Source organism: Aedes aegypti, chromosome 3 (assembly GCF_002204515.2).
Source record: "Aedes aegypti strain LVP_AGWG chromosome 3, AaegL5.0 Primary Assembly, whole genome shotgun sequence".
Lineage (NCBI taxonomy): Eukaryota > Metazoa > Arthropoda > Insecta > Diptera > Culicidae > Aedes > Aedes aegypti.
In genome coordinates, this window is record NC_035109.1 from 11250178 (window position 1) to 11274458 (window position 24281).

General features: G+C 37.8%; 1 protein-coding gene across 5 annotated transcripts in view; it reads right to left on the bottom strand.

Annotated features, from left to right (window-relative positions):
- Positions 1-3322: 3322 nt before the first annotated feature.
- The window catches only part of LOC5572842, a 79255-nt gene continuing 58296 nt past the window's right edge, over positions 3323-24281 (bottom strand). For all 5 annotated transcript variants that reach the window (XM_021850130.1, XM_021850128.1, XM_021850127.1 and 2 more), the window contains 2 exons: positions 14347-14630; positions 3323-4722 (listed from right to left, as the gene is read on the bottom strand). In XM_021850130.1, the coding sequence (XP_021705822.1) occupies positions 3925-4722; positions 14347-14630 (1082 nt within the window). In that variant the 3' untranslated portion in view covers positions 3323-3924. The remainder of the gene's footprint in view (positions 4723-14346; positions 14631-24281) is intronic.

Sequence of the window (24281 nt, forward strand, 5' to 3'; positions counted from 1 at the left end):
TAGCTTTGCGTGTCACGTTCCGCTTACGTCGCCTTCTGGCCTTCTCGGCCTGCTTTTGCTGATTCAATCGGTGGAGTTGGCGTTTGTCGTATTCCGCCCAATTCGCTTTCCATACTTTCCTCGTGCCTAAGAGTCGCCAGCCAGAGCTGTCTTCTTTGTTTTTATTTGATTCAGAGTTTAAACTGGGCGGTGAACCTGCGGTACCGGAACTCAAACCAGAGTTTACATCAGCAGTTTCAGCCAACTCTTGTAATAGGCTTGGCGGTGACTCATCTTCCGCAAATCGGTCTCTGCCAATGCTAGCATTGTGTTCGTTGCAATGAGCAGCCATCTCAATGGTTAGGCTACTCAAAGACTGAACTTCGGTACAGATCTTTTTTAATTCATCAGTCAGATCTACCGTCAATGCCTCTACAAAATCTTCAATATGTTGTTTTGAAGATTTCATTGAAATATCTAATAGACCAGTCAAATGGTTTTTTAGTGCAATCAAATCGTTGCTGGGCATATCATTCCTATATTCTGATGAATGCTTTTCGGCCACACGCGATAATACCGATACAGAATTTGACACGCTCGCCGATGTGCTATTATTAATGCACAACACCGATTCCTTCAGTTGATGCTCAATTTGGTCAAATAAATCCCCCATTGCACTAAGTTTTTTAAGATCGGCGGCTACTCGAAGATTGGCGTCAGTTTGTGCTCTAATTGAATCGATTAGCTGCTGCTGTTGATGGAGCACTTTGCGGGTGTCAATTCCAGTTCTCAAATTATGCTGGCAATCGCCGCATAGAGGTACCATATATGATAAAACAAAACTCTCCTGATGGCGTTGCACACCAATGCATGCCGCGTGGTAATTTTTAAAGCAGAACTCGCACTTCCATAGGAAGCGATCGTCACTGATATTGCATGACTTAACACTGCCCTGCATTTTTACCGGTCGCGCGCGATGTTTGTAAACAGCAAAGAAGGAAAAAAAAAATAATTTAAAATAACTACGGAGCGCTTAAAAATGCGTCTACACCCGACGACTGACTCAACTGATTTAAAAGATGGGACTATCAGCCGATGCAGACAAGCGGCCAACCTGTCCGGGCCCATCTTGATGAGTTCGGCTCCGATACCATCCTTGCCAGCGGCTTTGTTGTTCTTGAGCTGTTGAATGTCATCCTTAACTTCCCCCATCGTGGGAGCTGGTTGATTTCCGCTGTCCGCTGTGCTGACGTAGCCATCGCCTTCGCTGTCCTGACCTTCTGTGCCTGTGTGCTGCTTCCACCTTTTGATCACCTCGCGTCCGTCCGTCAAGATGCTCCCATCCTTATCCCGGCACATCTCAGCTCGCGGCACGAAGCCTTTGCGGGATGTGTTGAGCTTCTGATAGAACTTCCGCGTTTCTTGAGAACGGTACAGCAACTCCATCTCTTGGCATTCCACCTCTTCCAGGCGGCGCTTTTTGTCCCGGAATAGGCGGGTTTGCTACTTCCGCTTCAGTCTGTATCGTTCCACGTTTTGCCGCGTACCATGCTGCAGCATTGCAGCCCGCGTCGGAGAAGTGCCGTCCATCGATCAAAACGTGGTCGATTTGCTATTCTGTCTGCTGAGGTGATCTCCAGGTGTACCGATACGGGAGGCTGTGCTGGAAATAGGTGCTACGAATGGCCATGTTCTTGGAGGCGGCAAAATCTATCAGTCGTAGGCCGTTCTCGTTCGTCAGCCGGTGGGCGCTGAACTTTCCAATCGTCGGTCTGAACTCCTCCTCCTGGCCAACCTGAGCGTTCAAATCTCCTATGACGATCTTGACGTCGTGGCTTGGGCAGCGGTCGTACTCGCGTTCGAGCTGCGCGTAAAATGCGTCCTTGTCATCATTAGTGCTTCCGGAGTGTGGGCTATGCACGTTGATTATGCTGAAGTTAAAGAATCGGCCTTTGATTCTTAACTTGCACATTCGTTCATTGATCGGCCACCACCCGATCACGTGCCTTTGCATATCACCCATCACTATGAAAGCTGTTCCCAGCTCGCGTGTGTTGCCGCAGCTCTGGTAGATGGTATGATTACCTCTAAACGTTCGCACCAATGCTCCTGTCCAGCACATCTCCTGCAGCGCTACGATGTCGAAACCGCGGGTCTTCAGTACATCGGAGAGTATGCGAGTACTTCCAATGAAGTTGAGAGATTTGCAGTTCCACGTACCGAGTTTCCAATCGCTAGTCCATTTTCGTCGCTGTGGTCTTTGCCGATTGTTCCGGTCCATATTCTCTCGTTGACGTTCCTGTGCTGATGTGTTTTTACGGTTGGCTTGCAGGGCCTGACACCAACCCCCTAGATTTCCGGAGAACCATTCCCCCTAAATGTTCGGAGGGCCATAGTGCGCAGTTTTGCTTAGAGTCCTTCTCTGGCACTCGGACGATGATCAGCCGCCCCTGACATGGGGAACAGACGCTGTAGTGAGCCGCTCCTAACGTGGAGTACAGACGCTCCAGGTTTGCAAAAGCAAACCCCCCCTTCCCTGTCAGCATACGACCAAAGTTCCCACCGGGGGTTGGTTACCCGATCTTCCCCAAGGTTACTCGTACCCCGGCCAGTACCACGAGGAGGTAGGGATAGGAGTTGCTGGGCAAGAGGCTAAGGACCGCACAAAGGGGTCTATTTTATTCCTGCAGGTACGCGAGGTACCAATGGTACGCCATGCCCAGCCATTTACCGCGCCAGTACACGACACTAAAGGCGGCATTACAGTTGAGATTGAAATACGCATAGGTATCTATCGAAGATAACAAACTCTAGTGAAATTAAATGGTATAGTAAAAAATTCGGTTTTCATTTACTTTTCATGCTTTTGAGAAATAAACTTTGGATCTGGAGTGCAGAAGAACTCATTTTTTGGTAGCAAAGTCCGTCATACTTTGATAGACATAGTGTGACATGACCTTTGCTCGTGTAAAATATATGAATGTTCACAAATAAATGGATGATTAATCAATATTCAGATGTTTACCATGCTGTAATTGACAGTAATAACCTTTGGTAGTTAGCTGTTCAATCTTTACTGCTTACACGTGTCACAGACGAAAAGCATTTTAATCCTTAATTGTTATCTATGCTAGACAATCAGCTGACCTGTGAGCGCCTTAATCCGGAATAAGCTGGAGGGATGTGTAAAATTATCACTACTAACCTACCGAAATCAAAATAGACTTTGTTCGCTTGGCGTTCCCTTCTGGCTAGTTAAGCACTATCGCTTGAGATAGTGTTTTCTATAGTATTTATTTGTGCTGACTACGACACTCATACCCTTTAACGAAAAACGCAACAATGCAGTTTTTATTGGTTTATTTTATAAGCTTCTCTATTTACCCAGCGATGCTTCCGCAGAGATTACTCTATCAACGGTTGTTTAATGCACCTTTCGACAAACATCAGGCGCCAATCTCGTTCCTGTTACGTATTGTAAAACTAACGTTGTGTTATTTTGTTTGTTTTATTTCGCGTTATGCAATATTGTAAGCTGATAACACCAGCTTGTGCTGAAATAGTTAACGTTGCTATATTTAGTATATTTCAATGGCGAAATGTGTATTGCGAAAGATGCATTCTAGTTCAACTGTTAAATCCGGTAAAATATCGTTTTATTTAGATAAATATTCACATTTAGTCTATTGCAACATTTGGTTAACGTTTGAAAGCTATTTCCTTGTATGTGAAGTCAATATTAAGTTAATTATTCTAGGGTGGTTCCAATATCTGATTTGACTAGCTAGTTTGTGTACTGCAGTATTGGCAAAAAATCTTGTTAAAACTAAAATATATATGACCCTGTTTTAAAATCGAAATAAATGGAATGGCATTCGAGCGTGGCTATTTCGACTATTAATACTAAAATGTTAAAAAATCTTCCCTCTGAGCTACCCCTACTACTTAAACATTATCCAGAAAGCCCTTCCGGTAGAACTCCAAAACGGTGTCCTTCATGCGAGTGTGGTAATCGGTCGACAGCATCTGTGCGATGGTTTTTTCATGATTTTTGGTCTTGAAATCGTTCATGGTGACCTGGTCCAGGTCGGGAATGTGATCCGGATGGAAGGTAACGGCTGGCAGGAGCCACATGGCAATGCCCAATCCGTACAAAATTCGATCGTCGTACTCGGCTTGGATGTTCTCGTAGCTGAAGGTGGCCTCCAGTGCCGGAAGGACGAAGCTTTTGCTGGCAGGTACGTATATTCGCAAAGCTGTGACTAGCGCTTGCTGGTAGTTGCGGATGAGTTCATCTCCGTAAGCGTTCCTTATCTCTACACCGGTGCTAGTGTAGAGAAGATGTAGAATATCAATAACGGGAGAAGTGTATCGCATGGTTTGCAGGTCAATCAGTTTAACCTGATCGTGGCCTTCGTTGAACATGAGGTTATTGACCCAGGTGTCACCGTGGCACAAAACTTTCCACGGCTCATGACTGTTACGTACTGCCGAGTACATTATCTGGTACAGTCGGCCGCTGAGTTTTTCTATTGCTTTGATGGGGGCATCGAGGCTGCCATCCGTATTGCTGTAGTGTAGACTGTCCAGCGTTCCGCGTAGTGAAGTTTCCAGCGAGTGGGTGTAGAATTCGGCTGCAGCGTCGTTGTATACAATTTCGGTAACCTTTTCCTTCATGGTGTGGAATTGGACTGGTTTGACTAGTTTCATCGCTAGCGAAACGGCGTGAAAGTTGGCAAGCTCCTGTAAAAAATAGAAAAAGTAAAATTATTGTAACGTAATGCTAGGTAAATATTGACGGTAATTAAATTTAAAAAGTGCAAAATTTCGTGGCCGCGTGGCGTCAGTCGTTTATGCATTGCCGCGGAGTGTGGGTTTGATGTCGGCATCAGGCGGAGGAAACTTTTCGTCATAAAATGAAAAAATCTTCACGAATATTGGGAATACTGACTAATTTCTTTATCCAAAAATCGTACATATTGCAATTTTTTTTATGTAAATGAGCAAAAAATTCTTCTGGGAACTCTCTTCGAAGTGCAATAAGAATATTGCCAGGAATTTTAACTGAACTCTGCCTAGACTTTAAAAAAAATCAGAACAGCCAAAGAATCTTCAACGAGTTCAAAAATCATTTAAAGACTCAAAGTTCTGCTTAAAACTAATTAGAACGTCCGTCGAAAATTTCAGCTCTTGTTGAAAAAATACGCTTGGAGTTTTTACAAGATGTTTTTGTTGTATGCCAAATATTTTCTCTGAACTTTTCCAGGAAATCTTATTGGAACCGGGAGGAAACTCCCTTATAAAGCTAATAATCCTTAAAGAATTCCAATAGAATTTTGTCTTTAAAAATTACGATTAAGAGATCTGTCGACATCTAGGTTGGCGTTAAGTCAAAGGGGACCAAGTACAAAATTTGAAAAAAAAAACAATTTATTCTGTCATCAGATGTTTATTGTTGTACGCTGCGAGATTTATGTAACAAATTTATTTTGAAAGAGCCATAAATAAACTTTAATGTACAGGAATTTTGCATTGGTTTCTCCCTTCCAGATGGTAGCCACTAAGCGCATCATTGCCACCTATCAATGTCGCTGGGCGAACTAATGCACAAGGTGATGCATATAATGTGATTGTATGGGAGTGCTTATCCAAGCTCAACTTTCAATAATTGAAATGATAATGAAAATGAGCATAAATCCAGATACAATCTTCTGCAATTATGTGCATTAAGGTATCAACTAGCGTATTTGTCATTCTGGGCTCAATGGAACGCAATCATTTAGTATACGGATAGAGACAATGGTATAAGATCAATTTTCAATATATTTGAAACAAATATCCCATAAAAACTTGGAATTGAATGCGCTAGCTTGTAGGGCAACCAATTGAGTTGAAAATTAGAGATAGCTTTTTTATTAATGTAAGACACATTCTAGATATGTGCCTCGTTAAGTATACAACTTTTTTTTTGTTTGGGCCAGTCTACTCAGCACGTCCCACAAAGTTTGCACAAAATACTGGTTTACATTAAATGAAAATATAATTTATCAAAATTTTAAGTGAACTAATACACCAAGAATGCAGAATATGATTTATTCTTTTACGTAGGTTATCGTTTGGTTGAAAGTCACTCTTTCGGCACTCACCACATCAAATCAGCGGGCGGCGCCACCGTTTATGGGATTTAACATTGTTGTTCTACCGAAAAGCTAAACATTACATATATTGAAATTGAATTACAAATTGAATTAAAATGGACAAATTGATGTGAAGTTTTGCGAAAAAGTTACACGTATTTTCGGTGAGAATCGAACTCCCTGATCTCTAGTTAAGACGCTTTACCCCTACGCCACGAGAGGACTCATGGACGCAGAAGTTAACCTGAATTCGATTTCAGCTCAATAATCAAGTGGTCCTTTTTCGCAAAATGCAACAAATAGGGTCCTAAAGCCCTGTCCCAATTTTAGTGCCAAACGCATAAGTTTAGGTCAAAAACATATGTTTACTCAATTTTCTAATGTTTTCCGATAGTTTAAGCCCAAAAAACATTTTTTAAGTTTTTTTTTAAATTTTGTCACACTCCTTGGTTTAAACTCAAATTTTGGGTGTATTTTGTTTTCCGTGTCCCTTCCGAAATGTCAGAAAAGAACAACCCCGGTGTTAAAAAGTTGAACCCCTGTGGTATTTTTGTCGACTAAGCGAACGTCAAACATGATCTCAAGTCTCAAGGTTCATTTATGGATCCAATTTTTAAATTAAAGTTTTAATATGATTTATCCGATATTTGAGCGGGAAAAAATGCTAAAGTAGTTGCAGTAACATGCTCTTTCGTAATATTAAATGAAAACAAGATTTCATTAAACATTTTAGGACCCTATTCTTTCCAAACACCTGGAATTTCCTGTCATCGGCAAACAAACGCACAACAGGCAATGTGATCGGACTGCCGTGTGCTGTAAAAGATGGCATCGTTGAATGTCGCATGACCACTTCATGGTAGGCTGTCATGGATAGTTCATTCACAAGGCTGTCGTGGGAAGCAGTTGATGACAGCCGTCGAAATACTGTCGTGAGGCGGTACATTTGGAAAGCCTGCTCCACAGTGTTGAAGCGGTTCCATGAGCGGTTGCATTGGATCACGGCAAGGCAAAGCAGCTGGAAGAAAACCGGGACCAGAGAACAAAAAGACGGAGGGAAAGGTGAAGCGGATGATTAAAGCAAATCCCAACGTCTCAAGCCGTGGTTTGGCTAAAAAGATCGGCATGTCGCAGAGTTACGTCCAGAATGCAAAGAAGAGAGCTGGACTACATACATACAAGGTACAGAACTTCCCAAACCGTGATGAGCGGCAACAATCGACGGTTAAAACTCGGGCACGGAAGCTCTACGAGAAGATGCTGACAAAATATGGCTGCTGTGTGATGGACGACGAAACGTATATAAAAGCCGATTTTAAGCAAATTCCGGGGTTGGAGTTTTTTATCGGCAAGAGCAAGTTCGATGTGGATGACAAATTTAAGAAGAAGAAAATGTCGAAGTTCGCCTCTAAATATCTCATTTTGCAGGTCATCTGCTCTTGTGGACTGAAGAGTGAGCCTTCGTGACAAAGGGCACAGTAAATGGCGAGATCTACAAATCTTAGTGCCTCGAGAAGCGCCTTTTGCCGTTCTTGCAGCAGCACGACGCAGCTCCGCTATTTTGGTCAGATTTGGCATCATGCCACTATTCTAAAAGTTTCCTAGAGTGGTATAAGGCCAATTTTGTCCATTTTGTTTCAAAGGACATGAGTCCGCCAAACTGTCCGGAGCTGCGCCCGGTGGAGCAGAACTGGGCAATAATGAAGCGGGAACTTCGGAAGAGCAAGAAGACAGACAAAGATGAGAAGGACATGTTAAGAAAATAAAAAAAAACTGAAAAACTGGTACCAGATGACACTGTAATGACTTTGATGGAGGGCATCAAGCGAAAATGCCTTAAATTTTACACTCAAGGCTCCATCGATTAACTTTTGTTTTGATTTTTGAAGTAAATATATGTATAAAACTACCCTAAAATTTTGGTTTGATTCTGAACATTATAAGAAAATTGACATGACATTTTCGGTGTTGCAATAATTTCGTGTTCGCCCTTTGAACTAATAAGAAAAATGCTCAGATATACCTTTTTGAACTCCTTCAAAAATGGATCATTGAAGGTAGTTTTTGCAAGTGCTAATCGCATCTAAACAAAGGCGCCACTGTATATGAGATTTAACATTGTGATAGCATTGCTGTTCTGTCAAACACACAAGGCTACGCTGTCTATGCTTTCCATAGCGGCCGTTTTGGTTATTTTAATGATCCATTCCCTCTGAGAGAGAAAAAAATCACTAATTTTTCTTCTAGAATTTCATAAAACACTGTGAAACATAGAGAAACTTGAAAGTAGATGGAGTACCGTGGATCTTTTAATTCCGCTACTAAATGCTGATCTTTGACAGATACGTAATTAAAAGGTACACGGTACTCCATCTACTTTTAAGTTTCTCTATTCTGCTCAGAGGATTTGAATACATTAATAAGACTGTAAAATAGGGCTGTGCACTTTGAAGATTTATCGGTATCGGCGATATCATATTGATTCAATATCGGTATCGGCGATATATCGGATTTGAAATTATCGATATCGAACCGATATCCGATATTGTTCAAAAGAGATTTTTGGAATCAATTTCGGCTTTGTAGACACCAACTTTTGTATTATGAAGTTCATTATTTAAATTTTGTAGTGATATTTTGCCATACCCAACGGATATCTCAAATGGTTCAATAATTTTCATTTATGTAATATAATCAATAAATTCTGTTCTGATTATCGGACCAGATATCGGATCGATAATAGTTTTATCGTTATCGAAAAATATCGGCCCGAGAGATATCGGATATTGTATCGATAAAATCGATCCGATAATATCGATATTATCGATAATATCGATATTTGCACAGTCCTACTGTAAAACATGTTTTTGTCTCAAGCACCAAAACATCACTATTTACTAAATTAAGGATTGCTGAATCCATTGCCGTTTTCAAAAATATTATAGCACGTTTAGTTTTTGGGATATTGACTGTTAAAAATGCAAATTTTTACTATTTCAGCCAACTTGCATACAAGTTTGTCAGCTTGAAAGGCAGTACATTTGCTCAATTTGCCACCGAATTCAAAATTCATGTGCATAACAATACTTATTAACAAAGTTCATAATGCTTTCGATGTTCATTAGACATGTTTGATGGTTCCGAAAGTATTGTATTGCGCCAAATAAGAGAGATGAAGAATTTTGTATGCAGCTTGTAAGTATATTAAAAGAATGATTTAAATTAAACCGTGCAATTTCAAAAAAAAAAAAAATATAAATATATGAAATGAAAGTTACAGTCATATCTTAGGGGGAGATCCCCCAGTGCCGGACAGCACCCAATACCGGACAAAGCCGAAACATTGAGAAATCAAGGTCCAATCAAGATGGTGTATTAGTAGATAAGAAAACTATTATGTAGACTAAAGATTGCGTAGAATAGCACATCCTTGAAATATGCATGCCTTTTTAAAAAAGTAGAAAAGTTTGAAAATCTTTAAAAAATTGACGTATCCACTTAATTTTGAGCCAATTTAGTAAATATTTTGAATATGAAAAAATACTTTGGATCCCGCAAGCATGATCGAACATAATCCTAATTTGATAATATGAATGTATTTTGTACCTTAATTGAACTAAATATGGACAAATTACAATTTTGGTTAAGCACCTCCTGTCCCTCAGTTTCGGACAGCTTGATTTGTTATATGATATCTTTGTAATTATTGCATCAGTGTCTCAGAATACTTTCATTTTTCATGGGTTCCGTCGATCATGGTATCAAATATGCAATAAAATTAAGAATAATGAACATTCAGAACAACATCGTAAAATGTGCTATTTTTCATCATATATGAAAGAGGTTTTTGATAGGCATCTTGCAAACTAAGAAAAACTCAAATTATTCTTGTAAGTGTAGCAAATGCATTGAATTGGTAATTATAAACTATTTCTATAGTGTACACATTCGATGATGTTCAAATTTACAGAATTCGAGGCATTTCCAGATCTTGTCCGGTATTGGGTGCCACCTTTCGAGATCGATCAATTTGGTACTAAAACTCATCATCAAAATGCAATATCAAAATTCATATTTATATTTTCAAATTTATTTTTGTACACTGTAAAAATGGTAATATTTATCATAAATGGGTAACACGAGCCCATAAAATCAATATTTTTGAAATTATGAATTTAGTGGCTTAAGTGTCCGGTACTGGGGGATCTCCCCCTATACGTTTGTTTAATTAGATCACAAAAAATAGATAAATCATACTTTAAATTTCATGAAAACATTGAACAGAAGGACTATTGAAGGATTCCACCAGAATGTTTTCCATGAATTTTCTAAGGATTGATCGGAAGTTTCAATCAAAAAGCTCCCCAAAAAATCTTATAGAGAATTCGGAAACTTCCTTAGCAAAAATAATTCAAGAAATTAATCAGCAGTATCTCAACTGATATGATTTGGTAAAACACAGGAATTTCTTTTGAAACGTATCGCATTGGTTTAACCTGGTATTAATCCAGTGATTTCCATAGGACAAAGTCTAATGATTATTCTCAGGATACCGCCGTGCGAGGTGATATTGGTCCTAGGGGGTGACTTTGACCGCCCTTTTCGATGCATATCTTGACTAGCACGGGAGGCAAGAAACTAATCCATGTCCATCCAGTGGCTATTTATAACGTATTCTTGAAGCTTGCCACATTGTTTTCAATATTCTGGTTTTAGTTTGCTGTAAAAATCTTGGCCCAAAGTCACCCTTATGGACCAATGTCACCCCGCACGACGGTTAGCGTTGGGCAAATTTGTCTATGACATCGATGTTGCTGAATCGATTCACAATTGAACAGCCGAATCGATTCACCGATTTAATCGAATCCTTTAAATCGATGTTTTGGAATCGATTCGAATCGTATTCATATTGAAAATTATGAAGTTTAAAATGAGACCAAATGCATTTGCATTCGAATTTAACATCCTCTAATTTAATCAGTTTTGAATTTCTATAGAAAAGATTTAGTACAGCATGCCTAGTTTAAAATTAGATTTCTTTTCCATCAGCTTGTTAGGAAATATCCATCAACTTCAACAAAATGAATCGAATGAATATAATCGATTCACCCGATTTCAGACGCCTCAAAAATCGATTCAAAAAATCGATTAATCGGTATGGAAACATCGATTCAAAATCGCCCAACGCTAACGACGGTACCTCAAATATTCAAATAAAAATTCTCCCGGATGTCATCTTTGGCTTACTTTAGGTTTAAGTGTCTTATGTTTACTTTAGGTTTTACTCTAAGTTCTCTATGAATATTTCTAAGAAGAATCTACTGCAAAATTCAAAGGAAATTTTTCAACATATTTCTTAGGTTCTGCAAGTGATATTAGTAAAATGTTTCAAGAAAGAGCACTTAAAAAAATCTGAAATATTTTGAGAAGGAATGTCTTAAAGATACCTGGATGAATTATTGAAGCATTCTTGGCAAAATTTATGTAGAAATCTCTAGTTGACATTTTGGAAGTCTGCTTTCAAGTTATACTTGTAATTGCAGTAATTGCATAGATATTTGTGATTTTTGTGAACAGGAATGTGAGATTCATGGAATTTCAGGCAGCCTTGATGACATGCAACATCAGGAATCAATTCTTTGAACTTTAAGTAGATGAAAAAACCGAATTTAGTACTATACCATTTAATTCCACTAGAGTTTGTATCCTTTGACAGATACGCGTATTTCGACCTCAACTGTAAGGCCGTCTTCAGTGTCGTGTACTAGACTCGACTTGAAGAAAACCCTCTTTTGTTGAAACTTTAAATGCTGAAAAGATGGAATGTACCTAAAGCTCATAAATTTCAAGTTAAAAAAATAATAAGGGGTAGGGAAATACGTTTATACCTAGTGTTAATATACAGTATGTGCATACGATGGTTTTCTTCAAGTCGAGTCTAGTACACGACACTGGAGACGGCATACAGTTGAGGTCGTAATACGCGTATCTGTCAAAGGATACAAACTCTAGTGGAATTAAATGGTATAGTACTAAATTCGGTTTTTTCATCTACTTATAGGTATTCTAAACAGCTCGAAGATTTATTATCTTTGAACTTTGTAAATCTTTAAATATTTTCAACCAAGTTGAAGCTCAAGAACTATTTAATACACTTATGAGAAATTTCTGAGCTGCTCGGTCTAGACCAAGATTTCTTTGAAGACTAGGACACATTTTAAGGACATAAAAGCTGAACATTACTGGAAAGTGAAGAAATTTTTAAAAGTGTGAGGAAATTTGGAACTTTGGACTCGAAATAACTGCAAGATTTGAGGAACCTTGGGATGTTAGACAAAATTCTTAACACCCAAGCTATTTCTGAGCTGATAAAGGGAGTCCGTACCTCATTATTTCCTGATAGTCATTCAATTGTTGACCATGTAGAAAAGCAGACGAATGGCCCGTAATTTTAGAAGTTAATTGCAAGATCTTAAGAATTTCAACGTTGTCATCAATAATTCACTACTTCCCGAGGAGGAACTTATGCATACCATTTTTTGGTATCATATCACAATTAGGTATTCTTCAGTTATCAATACCTCATTTTGATATTATAATGGTATTTGAAAAAAAATATTTAAAACAATTAAAAATACTTCATTTTGGTATTCGACAGCTATAGAGGACTGAACTACTATTGAAAAATTTCACTTTTATATGAAAATCCATCAAGTATTATTTAGGTATTACAATACCTGATCTAATTATCAGCTTGGTATTTGTAGAATATGCAGAAGGTATTATTTGAGGTATTTTACCTCTTATGCAGGGCTTAATCATACCTCATTCAGGTTGTAAGTATTGGAAATAATTTGGTATGGAATACCTCAATTTGGTATTCAGTAGTTGTTTTCTTCTGGTCGGGTTGCGAGCCACTTGACGTAACTATTCAAAACTTGTTCGCGGGCCGCACAAAATGCTCTCGAGGGCCGCATGCGGCCCGCGGGCCGTAGTTTGGTGACCACTGAACTAGGGTAACTCGGTGTTATACGCCCCACCTAGGCAATTAACAAACTAGATTCAATATAAAATTTAAAACGACTGCAAATGCTTACTGTACATGAAACTGTCTCACTATGAAAATTTGACAGTTGTAGCGCGCAGCATAGCAGAGATAATGCAAAAAGTATCAAAGGTCGAATTTTGATGTAATTTTTCACTCAGTTTGTTCAAGCATTTTTCTTTGAGTTAGAGTAAAGTGGGGCAAAAGTTCGAGTGGGGTAAGAGTTTCTTTTTAAGATTTCTAACTCAATTCAAAACAAATCTTATAAATGTCACGGTGGTTCAAATGCTATTCAAGTAAGAGACTTTCAATCCAAATATCATAAAAATCGATTGAGATTTGGAAGAGTAATGGCTATTTGTTGTTTTTCGACGTGAATATTGTAATTTTTGGTCAAACTTTCGTTGCATGAAACCAATTGAAGATAAAATCTTTTTCAATATTTTATGTAAGGGCGTTTCTAGGCCTATCATAAGGTTGCTTTGAGGTGTATTAGTTTTTTCATAAATGCTTGAAAACAATTTTTGGCCCATAGTGGGGCAAAAGTTCGAATCAGCGGGGCAAAAGTTCGACCCATGTATAAACTCACGGAAAAATTTGCAAATTGCCTAAAATCCACATATTATCTTCAAATTTAGTTAAATTAGTCTGATCTTGTGAAAACTGTCACCAAAATTTTACATTTCTTCTTAGTTTTGCGAAAAACTGCTATTTTTGAGTATATTACAATTAACCCGGTTTTGGGTAATTTTTTGATGAAAATTTAGTGTGTATTTTTCGTCAAACTTAAGTTTACGGCTGGTGCAAAGTATGCCTGTCGTAAAAGAATCGATATTTTGTGTTTTAGCCAGCGAACTTTTGCCCCACACTAGATTCGAACTCTTGCCCCACCGGTGGGGCAAAAGTTCGAATAAGACAATCAATTTTAAAACTGTTATAACTAAAAATGGGTAAATATTTTGACACAAGTTTGTTCAGCAAAATTATAGCCAATATGTTGAAGGTTCACTGTATGGTATTTGTTTTGTTTTAACTGCTTTTGTTTTTCTGGAAACTTTGATTATACCACTAAGGTCGAACTTTTGCCCCACTTTACTCTATATATAGCAACAACATCAAAGCGACAAATGGTGAAAGTCCCAGCGTAGACTAATGAACGAGTATCAATCCATTTCTCAAACCTACCTCCAGAACAGTCCGGCACTGCCGGTAGCTCAGATTCCGCCTGCGGTCGACCATGTAGAACCCGCTGCAGGTGAGATCCTCCATCACAATCAGGTCCCCTTCGGTGTCCTTGCCGGCATAGTGGCACACCGGAAATGGTAGCTGATCCTGGGAAAATCGCCTCATCACCGGCACCAGCTGCCCATAGGCGTTGATTTCGTTGGCAAAGGCTTCGTCCGCCCGGAACAGCTTTCGCCGCTGGAGATTCACAATTTGCCGCTTGAAGATTAGGGAAATGTTGAAAACTGCAATGGAGAGAATGGCGGAGAGACAAGAAGAAGTGATTAGTTGACGAGTTTACAAGCTAGCGGGTGGTATGATAATGCATACCGGAAGCTTAACAGCAAGGTTACGATGAGTTGGCTTTTGGCATATAGAAAAACGTTAATTTCTACTTTGATTGTGTAAAAAGCACATATAGCGCACATGTACTTCCTACATTTTTCCTGGTTTCCGTAGAATGTCACTGAGTCGAAATCCAATCCACCACTAAGAAGCGTAAATAAAACGGAAACCATTTAAAACCGTTAGATAAAGAAATCCTTGAAAAATCGTAATCTGCATAAATCCATAAAAGATACATAAAACACGACGCAGGGAGAGAAAAATTCCCGCATCAATGCCAAACACACGATACGACTGCAAACCCCATAGAAATGGGGTTCGCTGCACTTTTACAGTTGCAAGTCCAATCTCAAACCATGCTAGAGACGACTTCCTCGTTCTCAACCGATAGGAGAATAAGCATCATGGAAGGCGACCAATGAGACATCGGGTGAACGAAGAAAACTTCCCCAGCAGAAATTGATAAAAAAAATGATAAGAAACCTTTTTACTTGGTTAAATACCATCTTTTGTTAACTGGGTTCGATATCAAATCGGCAAATATTTATTATATAGTCAACTAGTTACTCACGCTGATTTTAATCCTGATCGTGTCCCTGTTACATTTCAAATATCCCATGAAGCAATTCTCAATCATTTTAGCTCCACCTTCAATCATTTACAAGCCGACTGGAAAACATATGAAACATACATCGATAGTTATCTTGCTGTTAACATTTCTTTGCAAACAAAACATTATATTGACAATGATCTCGAAGTTTTAATCAATTCTATTGTTTAAGCAAGGGGCATTGCTATGAAAATTATATGGCAAGATTAATATCAAATTTTGCTGTCATTCAGTTTTCATTGATAACAAAACATTAGAATATAACAACAATTAAAATGTTCGTTATCAATTTGATGTCATCCTGTTATCCGCCTTTGGTCGGACTTCCTTCATTCATTCATTCGCTGGCGTCAGACTTGGCTCGGAGCTGAACTTGACAATGCACTTGCACCGCTTCTATGTACATAAATGCAGAGCACAAACTTTCTAGTCCAGAGGCGGACGGACGGCAAGGGGCTGCTGAACGATTGCTTTGCTACAGTAGGAAGGAAGTCAGTCAAGCTAAAGCGTTTTTTGCATGCAAAGGTGCACTGTAAGGAACTCAAGGCCAGGGTGCATATACCTAAGTATGCTACATAGTTCGTTGGCGAACAAAGAGGGGTTTCAATTTTTCATGGTAGCTTTCCGAGATTTTCCAACGATGACGCATTGAAACGCTGGCGATGATTGATTGAGATCCATTGCATATTGGTCCCATTTGCTGGGAAATGCAATCCGATAAAATAGTAATCGCGACCTATAACGGATATACTTAGCTGAACGAGCTGCAAAACTCGACATGAAATATGATCAGGCCATTAAAATGTCAAGGCCGGTCAGGCTTCCACACTTTGCCACTCCTCGGAACAGGAACTCGAGAAGGGAATCTGGGTCAAGAGTGCACTTGCACCAAAACATGACATCCGTCGGCATGTCTCGGTTGGGCGTTCGTTGCATGTATTGGTACCTATACATAAAACAGCATAGCGTACATAGGCGACGAAGGTCGGCACCGGATGATGTGCTCCCATTCTAGCATGCTGCACGATACAAAGCTAAAGCGGAACATAGAATTCTGTAGTGCTGCAGGCAATCATTGCCAACAACTAGCTGACGTAATTGGGGAAAGGATATGGTTTTTGCGAAATTTATCGTTCGTTCTAGGTATCATCTACACCTTTCTACAGAAAGGGAGGATGCAACTAGAGGTTCTATCGTTTAATGGGCATGGTTGGGGTGGTTGTTTGACAATCGGAGATCAGATGAATGGTTTTCCAACATTTGGAAGATTTGTAGCATTGCCATACTATTCTTTATTTCTGCTATTACTTCCCCACTGGAAAAGAGCCAGCTTCTTAGAGTCCTATGAACATTTTCACAGTTATTATTACCAAAGTTGCTTTTTTGCGTTCGTATGTCGATATTACTACATGTCCTAGGTAGTCAAGGCAATTTCTATTACGCATAGATAGGGTATTTGCTTTATAGCCGCGAAGGTTGCCCGAAAGGGTGAGGAAGGCTTGGGCATTTCCATGATTCCTTTTGCCATGGTGGGTTTTTAACGGCCGAATGGTCTGAAACTTTGCAATAACGAACTCTTCAATAAGATGCATATTGTGGCCAAATATGAGCTTTGTAGGTTTCAAAAAACCCCACTGTCGAAGTGAATCAAAAGTGTCAGGATGCGGCTCCTATATGTACATGGGCAAACATAATTAATAATATCTTAGGGAATAATTATGGCACAACAACGGTTATTGTTGAAATTTGTAAGTTTGACTAATCATCTCTTCTTTCTGGAGTAGCATCCCTACTAAGACAGAGCCTGCTTCTCAGCTCAGTGTTTCTTATAACCACTTTCACAGTTATTAACTGAGAGATTGCTTTGCCAATTGACCATGTTTGCATGTGTTCATCGTGTGGCAGGTGCGAAAATACTCTATGCACTGGGAAGTCGAGAAAATTTCCAATCCGAAAAGATCTTCGACCGGTGGGGGAAGATTGTTCTGATTGGTATAACCGTGGTCAACACTTGTAAAGAGCAAACGGACAGTGACGGTTATTTTTTGATTTCTTTAATAGTATCATTCCAAACACTACTTTCAGTTCTTATATATAGGTGTTCTGTGTTATTAGACAACACTATCATCCTAATTTAATAAAACAAATTTAAGATTTTATTAACATTTTGTTAACAACATCTTTTTCTTCTTGGTATTACGTTCTCACTGGGACAGAGCATGCTTCTTAGCTTAGTGTTCTTATGAGCACTTCCACAGTTATTAACTGAGAGCTTTCTTTGCCAATGTTGCCATTTTTGCATTCGTATATCGTGTGGCATGTAGATCCTGGACCGACCATGAATCGAACCCAGACACCTTCAGCATGGCTTTGCTTTTTAGCCGCGGACTCTAACCACTCGGCTAAGGAAGGCTCCTACAACATATTACATTTCATTTGGCGTAGCAGTTCAGATTTTTTATAGGTGAGTTGATTTCACCTGCTTATAAGAGAAAAAAAACACGTTTTCAATTTACTTAACCTAACTTAACCTTAATATATTTTTCTATTAATAACGGGATAGAGACATTTTACATATTTGTTACATTTGACTTGAATGCCCTCAATGTGATTTTTGACAGTTAAATTCTTATGGTTGGTTGGTTGGTTTGACTTTATTAACAAGATTTTTAGCCCTGGGCTAGTTCATCTCGGGACCAACGGCTTTACTTCCCTTCCGAAGGAAGTCGTCACTATAACTTTTTACGTCATAAGTGACTATGTCGGGGATGGGATTCGATCCCAGGTCCTCGGCGTGAGAGGCGAGTGTTCTAACCACTACACCAGGTCCGTCCCCCGTTAAATTCCTATCTAGCATGAGCCCTAGATATTTAACTTCATCTGACCAATTTATTTTTAATTTTACGAACAAGCCTTCATGCCAAATACCTTCGAATGCCTTTTCTATGTCTAGAAGACCAAGACCAGTAGAAAAGCCTTCAGATTGGAACGGATTAAATTTGTTACACTTAAAAGTTGATGAGTGGTCGAATGTCCATGGCGGAACCCGAGCTGTTCATGGGCAAAAATTGAATTTTCGTTGATGTGGACCATCATTCTGTTCAAAATAACCTTTTCAAAAAGTTTACTGATGGAGGAAAGCAAACTGATTGGACGATAGCTAGAAGCTTCTGCAGGATTTTTGTCTGGTTTTAAAATTAGAACAATCTTAGCATTTTTCCATTTGTTAGGAAATCTTGCCATCAAGTAGGCTGTTGAAAAACGCCATGGAACGCCCCGTGCAAAATGGAAGTTCCGTTCACTCCTGTTTTTTCAACTTTCCCGTTAAATATCCTTTGCTTTTTATATACACAAACACGTCGGAACACTTTAGGAACATAACTATGGAAGAATTTTCAAAATCCGTTAGCCCGTTCTCAAGCCATTTCGTGACATACAAACAACATTCCATTTTTATTTATATAGATAAGAATGATAAGCTACTTTCTGGAAGTTTCTTGATGAGGATGTAGAAAATTTCATCATCGCCAGGAGCTTTCATATTTTTGAATTTTTTAATAATAGTTATAACTTTTTCCAAATCAGTCTCTCAGGCATTTTCGAAAACGTTCTCTTGATGGAGAATATTTTCGAAGTCCTGAGTAACTTGATTTTCAATTGGACTAGTAAGTCCTAAATTAAAATTGTGCGTGGTTTCAAACTGCATAGCAAGTTTTTAAGCTTTTTTCGCAATTAGTTAGTAATAATTTGCTTTCCTCTTTCAATGCCGGTTTTGGCTCCTGAGATTTTTTCAAAATTTTAGATAATTTTCAAAAGGGCTTAGAACCAGGGTCCAATCGAGAAATTTTATTTTCAAAATTTTTGTTTCCTAATTGTGAAAAACGTTTCTTGATTTCTTTCTGCAAATCCTGCTATAATTTTCAGGATCGCGAGTGCGTTGAAATTGCCTTCTCATCACGTTTTTAAGACGGATCAAGAGTTTAAGATCATCGTCTATAATCACGGATTCAAATTTTGGAATTGCAATGCTTCTAGCTCCAACAATGGAATTTGTTAAAGTTTCAAAAGCATTCTCAATATCAAGTTTTGTTTGTAAAAAAAATGTTAACATCAAGTTTAGAGTCAATATATGTTTTATATGTATTCCAGTCGGCTCGAAAATAATTGAAACCGGAGATGATAGGATTGAGAATCGCTTCATATTTGAAATGTAACAGGGACATGATCAGAATCAAAATCAGCATGAGTAACTAATTGGCTACAAAAATGACTAGAGTCGGTTAAGACCAAGTCAACCGTAGATGGATTTCTATGAGAGGAAAAACATGTAGGGCTATCAGGGTATTGAATTGAGAAATATCCTGACGAGCACTCATCAAATTAAATTCTGCCGTTGGAATTACTTTGAGAATTATTCCATGACCGATGTTTGGCATTAAAGTCACCAGTGACAAAAAAATTTGACTTATTGCGAGTCATTTTGGAGCAAATTAACTTGCTGTCCAGAGCATTGAAAATAGGCAGCTATGACAGTATATTTACCAAGCTGTGTTTCAACAGAAACACCTAAAGTTTCAAAAATTTTAGTTTCAAATGACTAAAACAGTTGATGTTTTATATGCCTATGAATGATGATTGCAACTCCCCCACATGCCATATCAAGTCGATCATTACGATAAACAAAAAAGTTAGGATCTTTTTCTAGTTTGGATCCAGGTTTTAAATAGGTTTCAGTAATAACTGCTATATGCAAGTTATTAGCTGTAAGAAAATTAAACAGCTCATCCTCTTTACCATTCAAAAAACGAGCATTCTAATTCAAAATTTTTAAATTATTATTTTTTCGATCCATTAGAAGGTGACATTGATGATTGATTAACTCACTACGTGACCAAACAGCCAATTGATGAAATGAGCATTACCACAGACAACGTTACGAACATGAAAATATCAAGTTGTCAATTTGATCATCTAAGGTCATAAATAGTCGACAAATTATTTTCCAAAATGGGTTCTCGGACCTTACCCGGAATCCAATTAACTGGAAGATCATTTACCGGAAATTGGTTTTTCTAGAATGTTTACTGAAAATTATTTGGAATGACCACCAAAGATAATGACCAGGGAAGGTTCTTCCTGCAAAATACGTAGGGGATTTGGGGGTAAAATGAAAATTGATTAATTTTCATGTTTTTTTGCCCATGAAGCTGTCAGATTCTTTTAAAATTGCTCATAATTGAAGAAGGATGTTGATGCAATGTAACAAGTTGAAATATTCTGATGGAAACAGAATTTTATCAACTTTATTATAATATTGAAAATTTCATTCCACAGAGACAATGTTTCAAATATGTGGGTAAAATGAACAGGTAAAGGGGGTAATATAAAAATGTACTTGGGGTGAAATGAACATGCAGAGGGGGTAATATGAACACCATTCAAATTGAACGGGTTGCGGTATGATTTTCGGAATCTGGTACATGATCAATGCAGATCTCACTGACATTCCGGAATTGATGAAGAGTGATTCCAAGCAACAGCACCAAAATTTGGTAAATTTTTTAATTCATTTTTTTCTATTGAGCTGAAACTTTGCACAGTTTTCCAGTTCCATCTAAATCGTCATTTTCTTTTCAAAAGGGTGTATGTGAAAATGGTTCAAAAATATTCAAAAAGCTGCACAGCAAAAACGGTTCGTTCGATTGTTAGACAACTAAAGAAACAAAGTTAGACAACTAAATAAAAATTCCAAAAAAATACACACAGTAAAAAAAAATTTTTTTTGCATTAAAAAACATAATTTTTGACACAAAAACTCAAATATCTCAAAACCCTATCGGAATACCAACGTAATTTTTTTAGGGAAAACGGTCCATTATATTAGCTATCAACCATAAAAATTTGGTGATGGTAAACCAATAAACAAAAAAGTTATGACATTTCAAACATGTCACAATTTTCACATTTAGTAGAAAAAAAAAATTTTTTTTCGGTGTAAATTAATACGGGAACCGCAGTTTGTTGCTGATTTTATTGTTAAGGACCTTGCGTGAATTAAACAAGTCGTTTTCATGTATTCATTAGTATTATGTATATTATATGTATAAATATTATGTATATGTATAAATATTATATGTATATGTATATATGTATAAATTAAAATGAATTAACAGATTACACGAAAATATTTTTTTTTTTACCAGGATATTTTTTTTAGAGTATGATCGATGAGTTTCTAAATGTTATATATAAACTTTAAAAGTTTTGGATTTGGGTATGCGTTATTATTTTATTAATACTTATTTATTTATTTATTGTTATTCAATTTTTTTACAATATCGAACACTTTTGCATCATTATCAGTACAGTTCGAGTATAGTTTTGCTTTAATTTTATTTTCTGACAATGGAATGAAACAGTGAAATTTTTGGGTTCCTTGAATCGTTTTCGCGTTATTATATTGCTCGCTGAGCTCTGATGCCGTTAATTCGTACTCTTCAGTAGTAGTAAAACAAAATGATAATTTTGTTAAATCTTCTTCTTTTCTGCGATTCGCCCAATCAAATAGTTCTTTTGCAGTTTTAATTGGATGCTCACGTTCTTTGGCTAAACTTGCTCTTGTGGCCATGCGCTTTATGGTTCCTCCAATAGCGATTCTATGACACTACCCCGAACGCCACTACCCCGAATGCCACTACCCCGAACGCCATTACCCCGAAAGCCATTACCCCGAATGGGTCATTACCCCGAACGCCACTACCCCGAATGGGTCACTACCCCGAACGCCATTACCCCGAATGCATAACATTTCGAGACTTATTCTAGGTAGAGTGTGGGGAGATAATTGTACGATTCCTTATGAGTATTTAACGAGTTTGGCTCAACAATGTATTTTTCAAATATTAGAAGATAAAAAAGCAGCTAGTTTTTCAGCATACTAAGTTTTGTTTGGATTTGTGCTCTAATCTTGGTAAGATTCACACAGCCCACACTTCAATGCTCTGAAGAACAGCCTATGTCAAAAAGAAGGGTGAATTTATTATGAAAAGGATAGCTGAAATATGCACAAAATTAGAATGTAGTAAAGTCTCTTATTGGACGTCGGTACCCAATTCCTTCACTATTTTTTTTAGGTGTCGGCTGATAGCATTAAGATCTTCTTAAAGATTTTGTTTCGTAAACGATGTTAATGGAAGATCACCCTGATATAGTCGCTGCAAGTGTTCTTCTGTGGAATCCGCTTAAAGACCAACCTGATAGACAATCGTTCCGCTTTAGCAAATAAACATTTATAAACTGTACATATTAGGAAAATGGCGGCCTCTGATTGTCACTACAGTAAAAACTTTCGTTGGTTTGTGGGATCAGTAGTTTGAATTTCGATGAGATAACCACAAATAAAAAGGTATTTGAATCAAGACAATGAAGAAATGATGATTGCAGAAAAGTTGTGAGAAAATCCATAAGAGACCTGTCTGTTTTAATACAAGAAGGTAAAAAAAGAGAAATTGTGATTAAAGATATATTCCTTTAAAAAAAGCTGTTATACATGAAAGTTTTAGTGACTATCTTAACCAACGAAAACTTGAAAGAACAGCCTATTTAAGAAAGAAGGGCAAATTTCTGTTGAAATGTTTGCAGCAATGACGTGAGTAATCACAGTAACAACGTGATTGTAGGCTACAACATTTATTCATATAAAAGAAAAATATTTGTCTTAAAACAAAATTGAAATATGGACACCACCAAGAAGTTCAAATACCACCCAGCTATTCAGCAAGTTCATATTATGTGTTATGAGTTCGAATTCCTCCGGTGGTGGATCTTATGTATTGAACATTTCTTAGACGTCTCCGGGCATTGAGGCTCATATACAAGAATGGTAAATTGACAAGGAAAGCTCTCAGTCAAAAGAAGGCTTATTTTATTAAAAGTCCATTCACAAATTTCATAACGCTGAAGGGGCAAAACATGTTGTGGGTGGTTGTCCTCAAAATGTTACATCCCATACACAATATGTAGAATTTCCATACATAAAATGGTATGAGGGCGCGGATAGGTGTCAAAAAATGTCAGTTATTGGTGTTATGAAATTTGTGAATGAACTCTTAAATTGCGAAAGGGCCCACTGGGCTGATAAACAGACACTGTCTCAGAAAGAATAAGAAGAAGATAGTTGTCAACAAGATATTTCGAAAGAATAGCTGACATATAAAAGAAGGGAAAATATATGATGAACATTTTACTGTCGAATTATACGCTTCATTAAGGTGAAACTCCTTTGAATCCACTAATAACTGTATAAAAGTAGTGGTACACAAAAAATATTCTCCTATTTGTTGGTAATAGTGAAATTATAATTGATTAGACGTTGTTGCCAGTAATCGCTACTTCAATTTGAGTCTTTTCCCATTCGACTAAATAAGATTGCTTGATGTCATACGTAACCATTAACATATCTGACAGCCCTGCAAGCGAGCAGCCGGCGTAAAATTAGAAAAATAAAAAAAGCGAAAAGTTTTGATCGAGTGATTGTTTTTAGCACGGTTTGGTGAGATTTTAAGTAGTTTTTATCAGAAATCAACCAGTAATTGTTCTTTAATTAAGAAGTATTGAAAGTAAACTGTATTGGAGGTTCTACGTTTAGCGAAAGTGTTAAAATTTGGCGAAAAGTGTTCTTCGTTCGCAGGCGGATAAGTGTAAACAATTGAGGCAAAGTTAAACGTCCGCGTTGAAAATTCGCACGGTTCATGGAATTTCCACCAGCTACTAGTGTTAAAATTACAGAAATTGTAAGCTAATAGTGTTCTAATGTCTCGTTAGCAATTTGGGAGTTGATTTAGTGCAGGTAAGTGAAATATTTTGAGAAATAATGTGGACTTCCAGAAATGTGTTTGTATATGTGAAGGAGCCATCTTCACAGCCATGATAGGGATTCCTT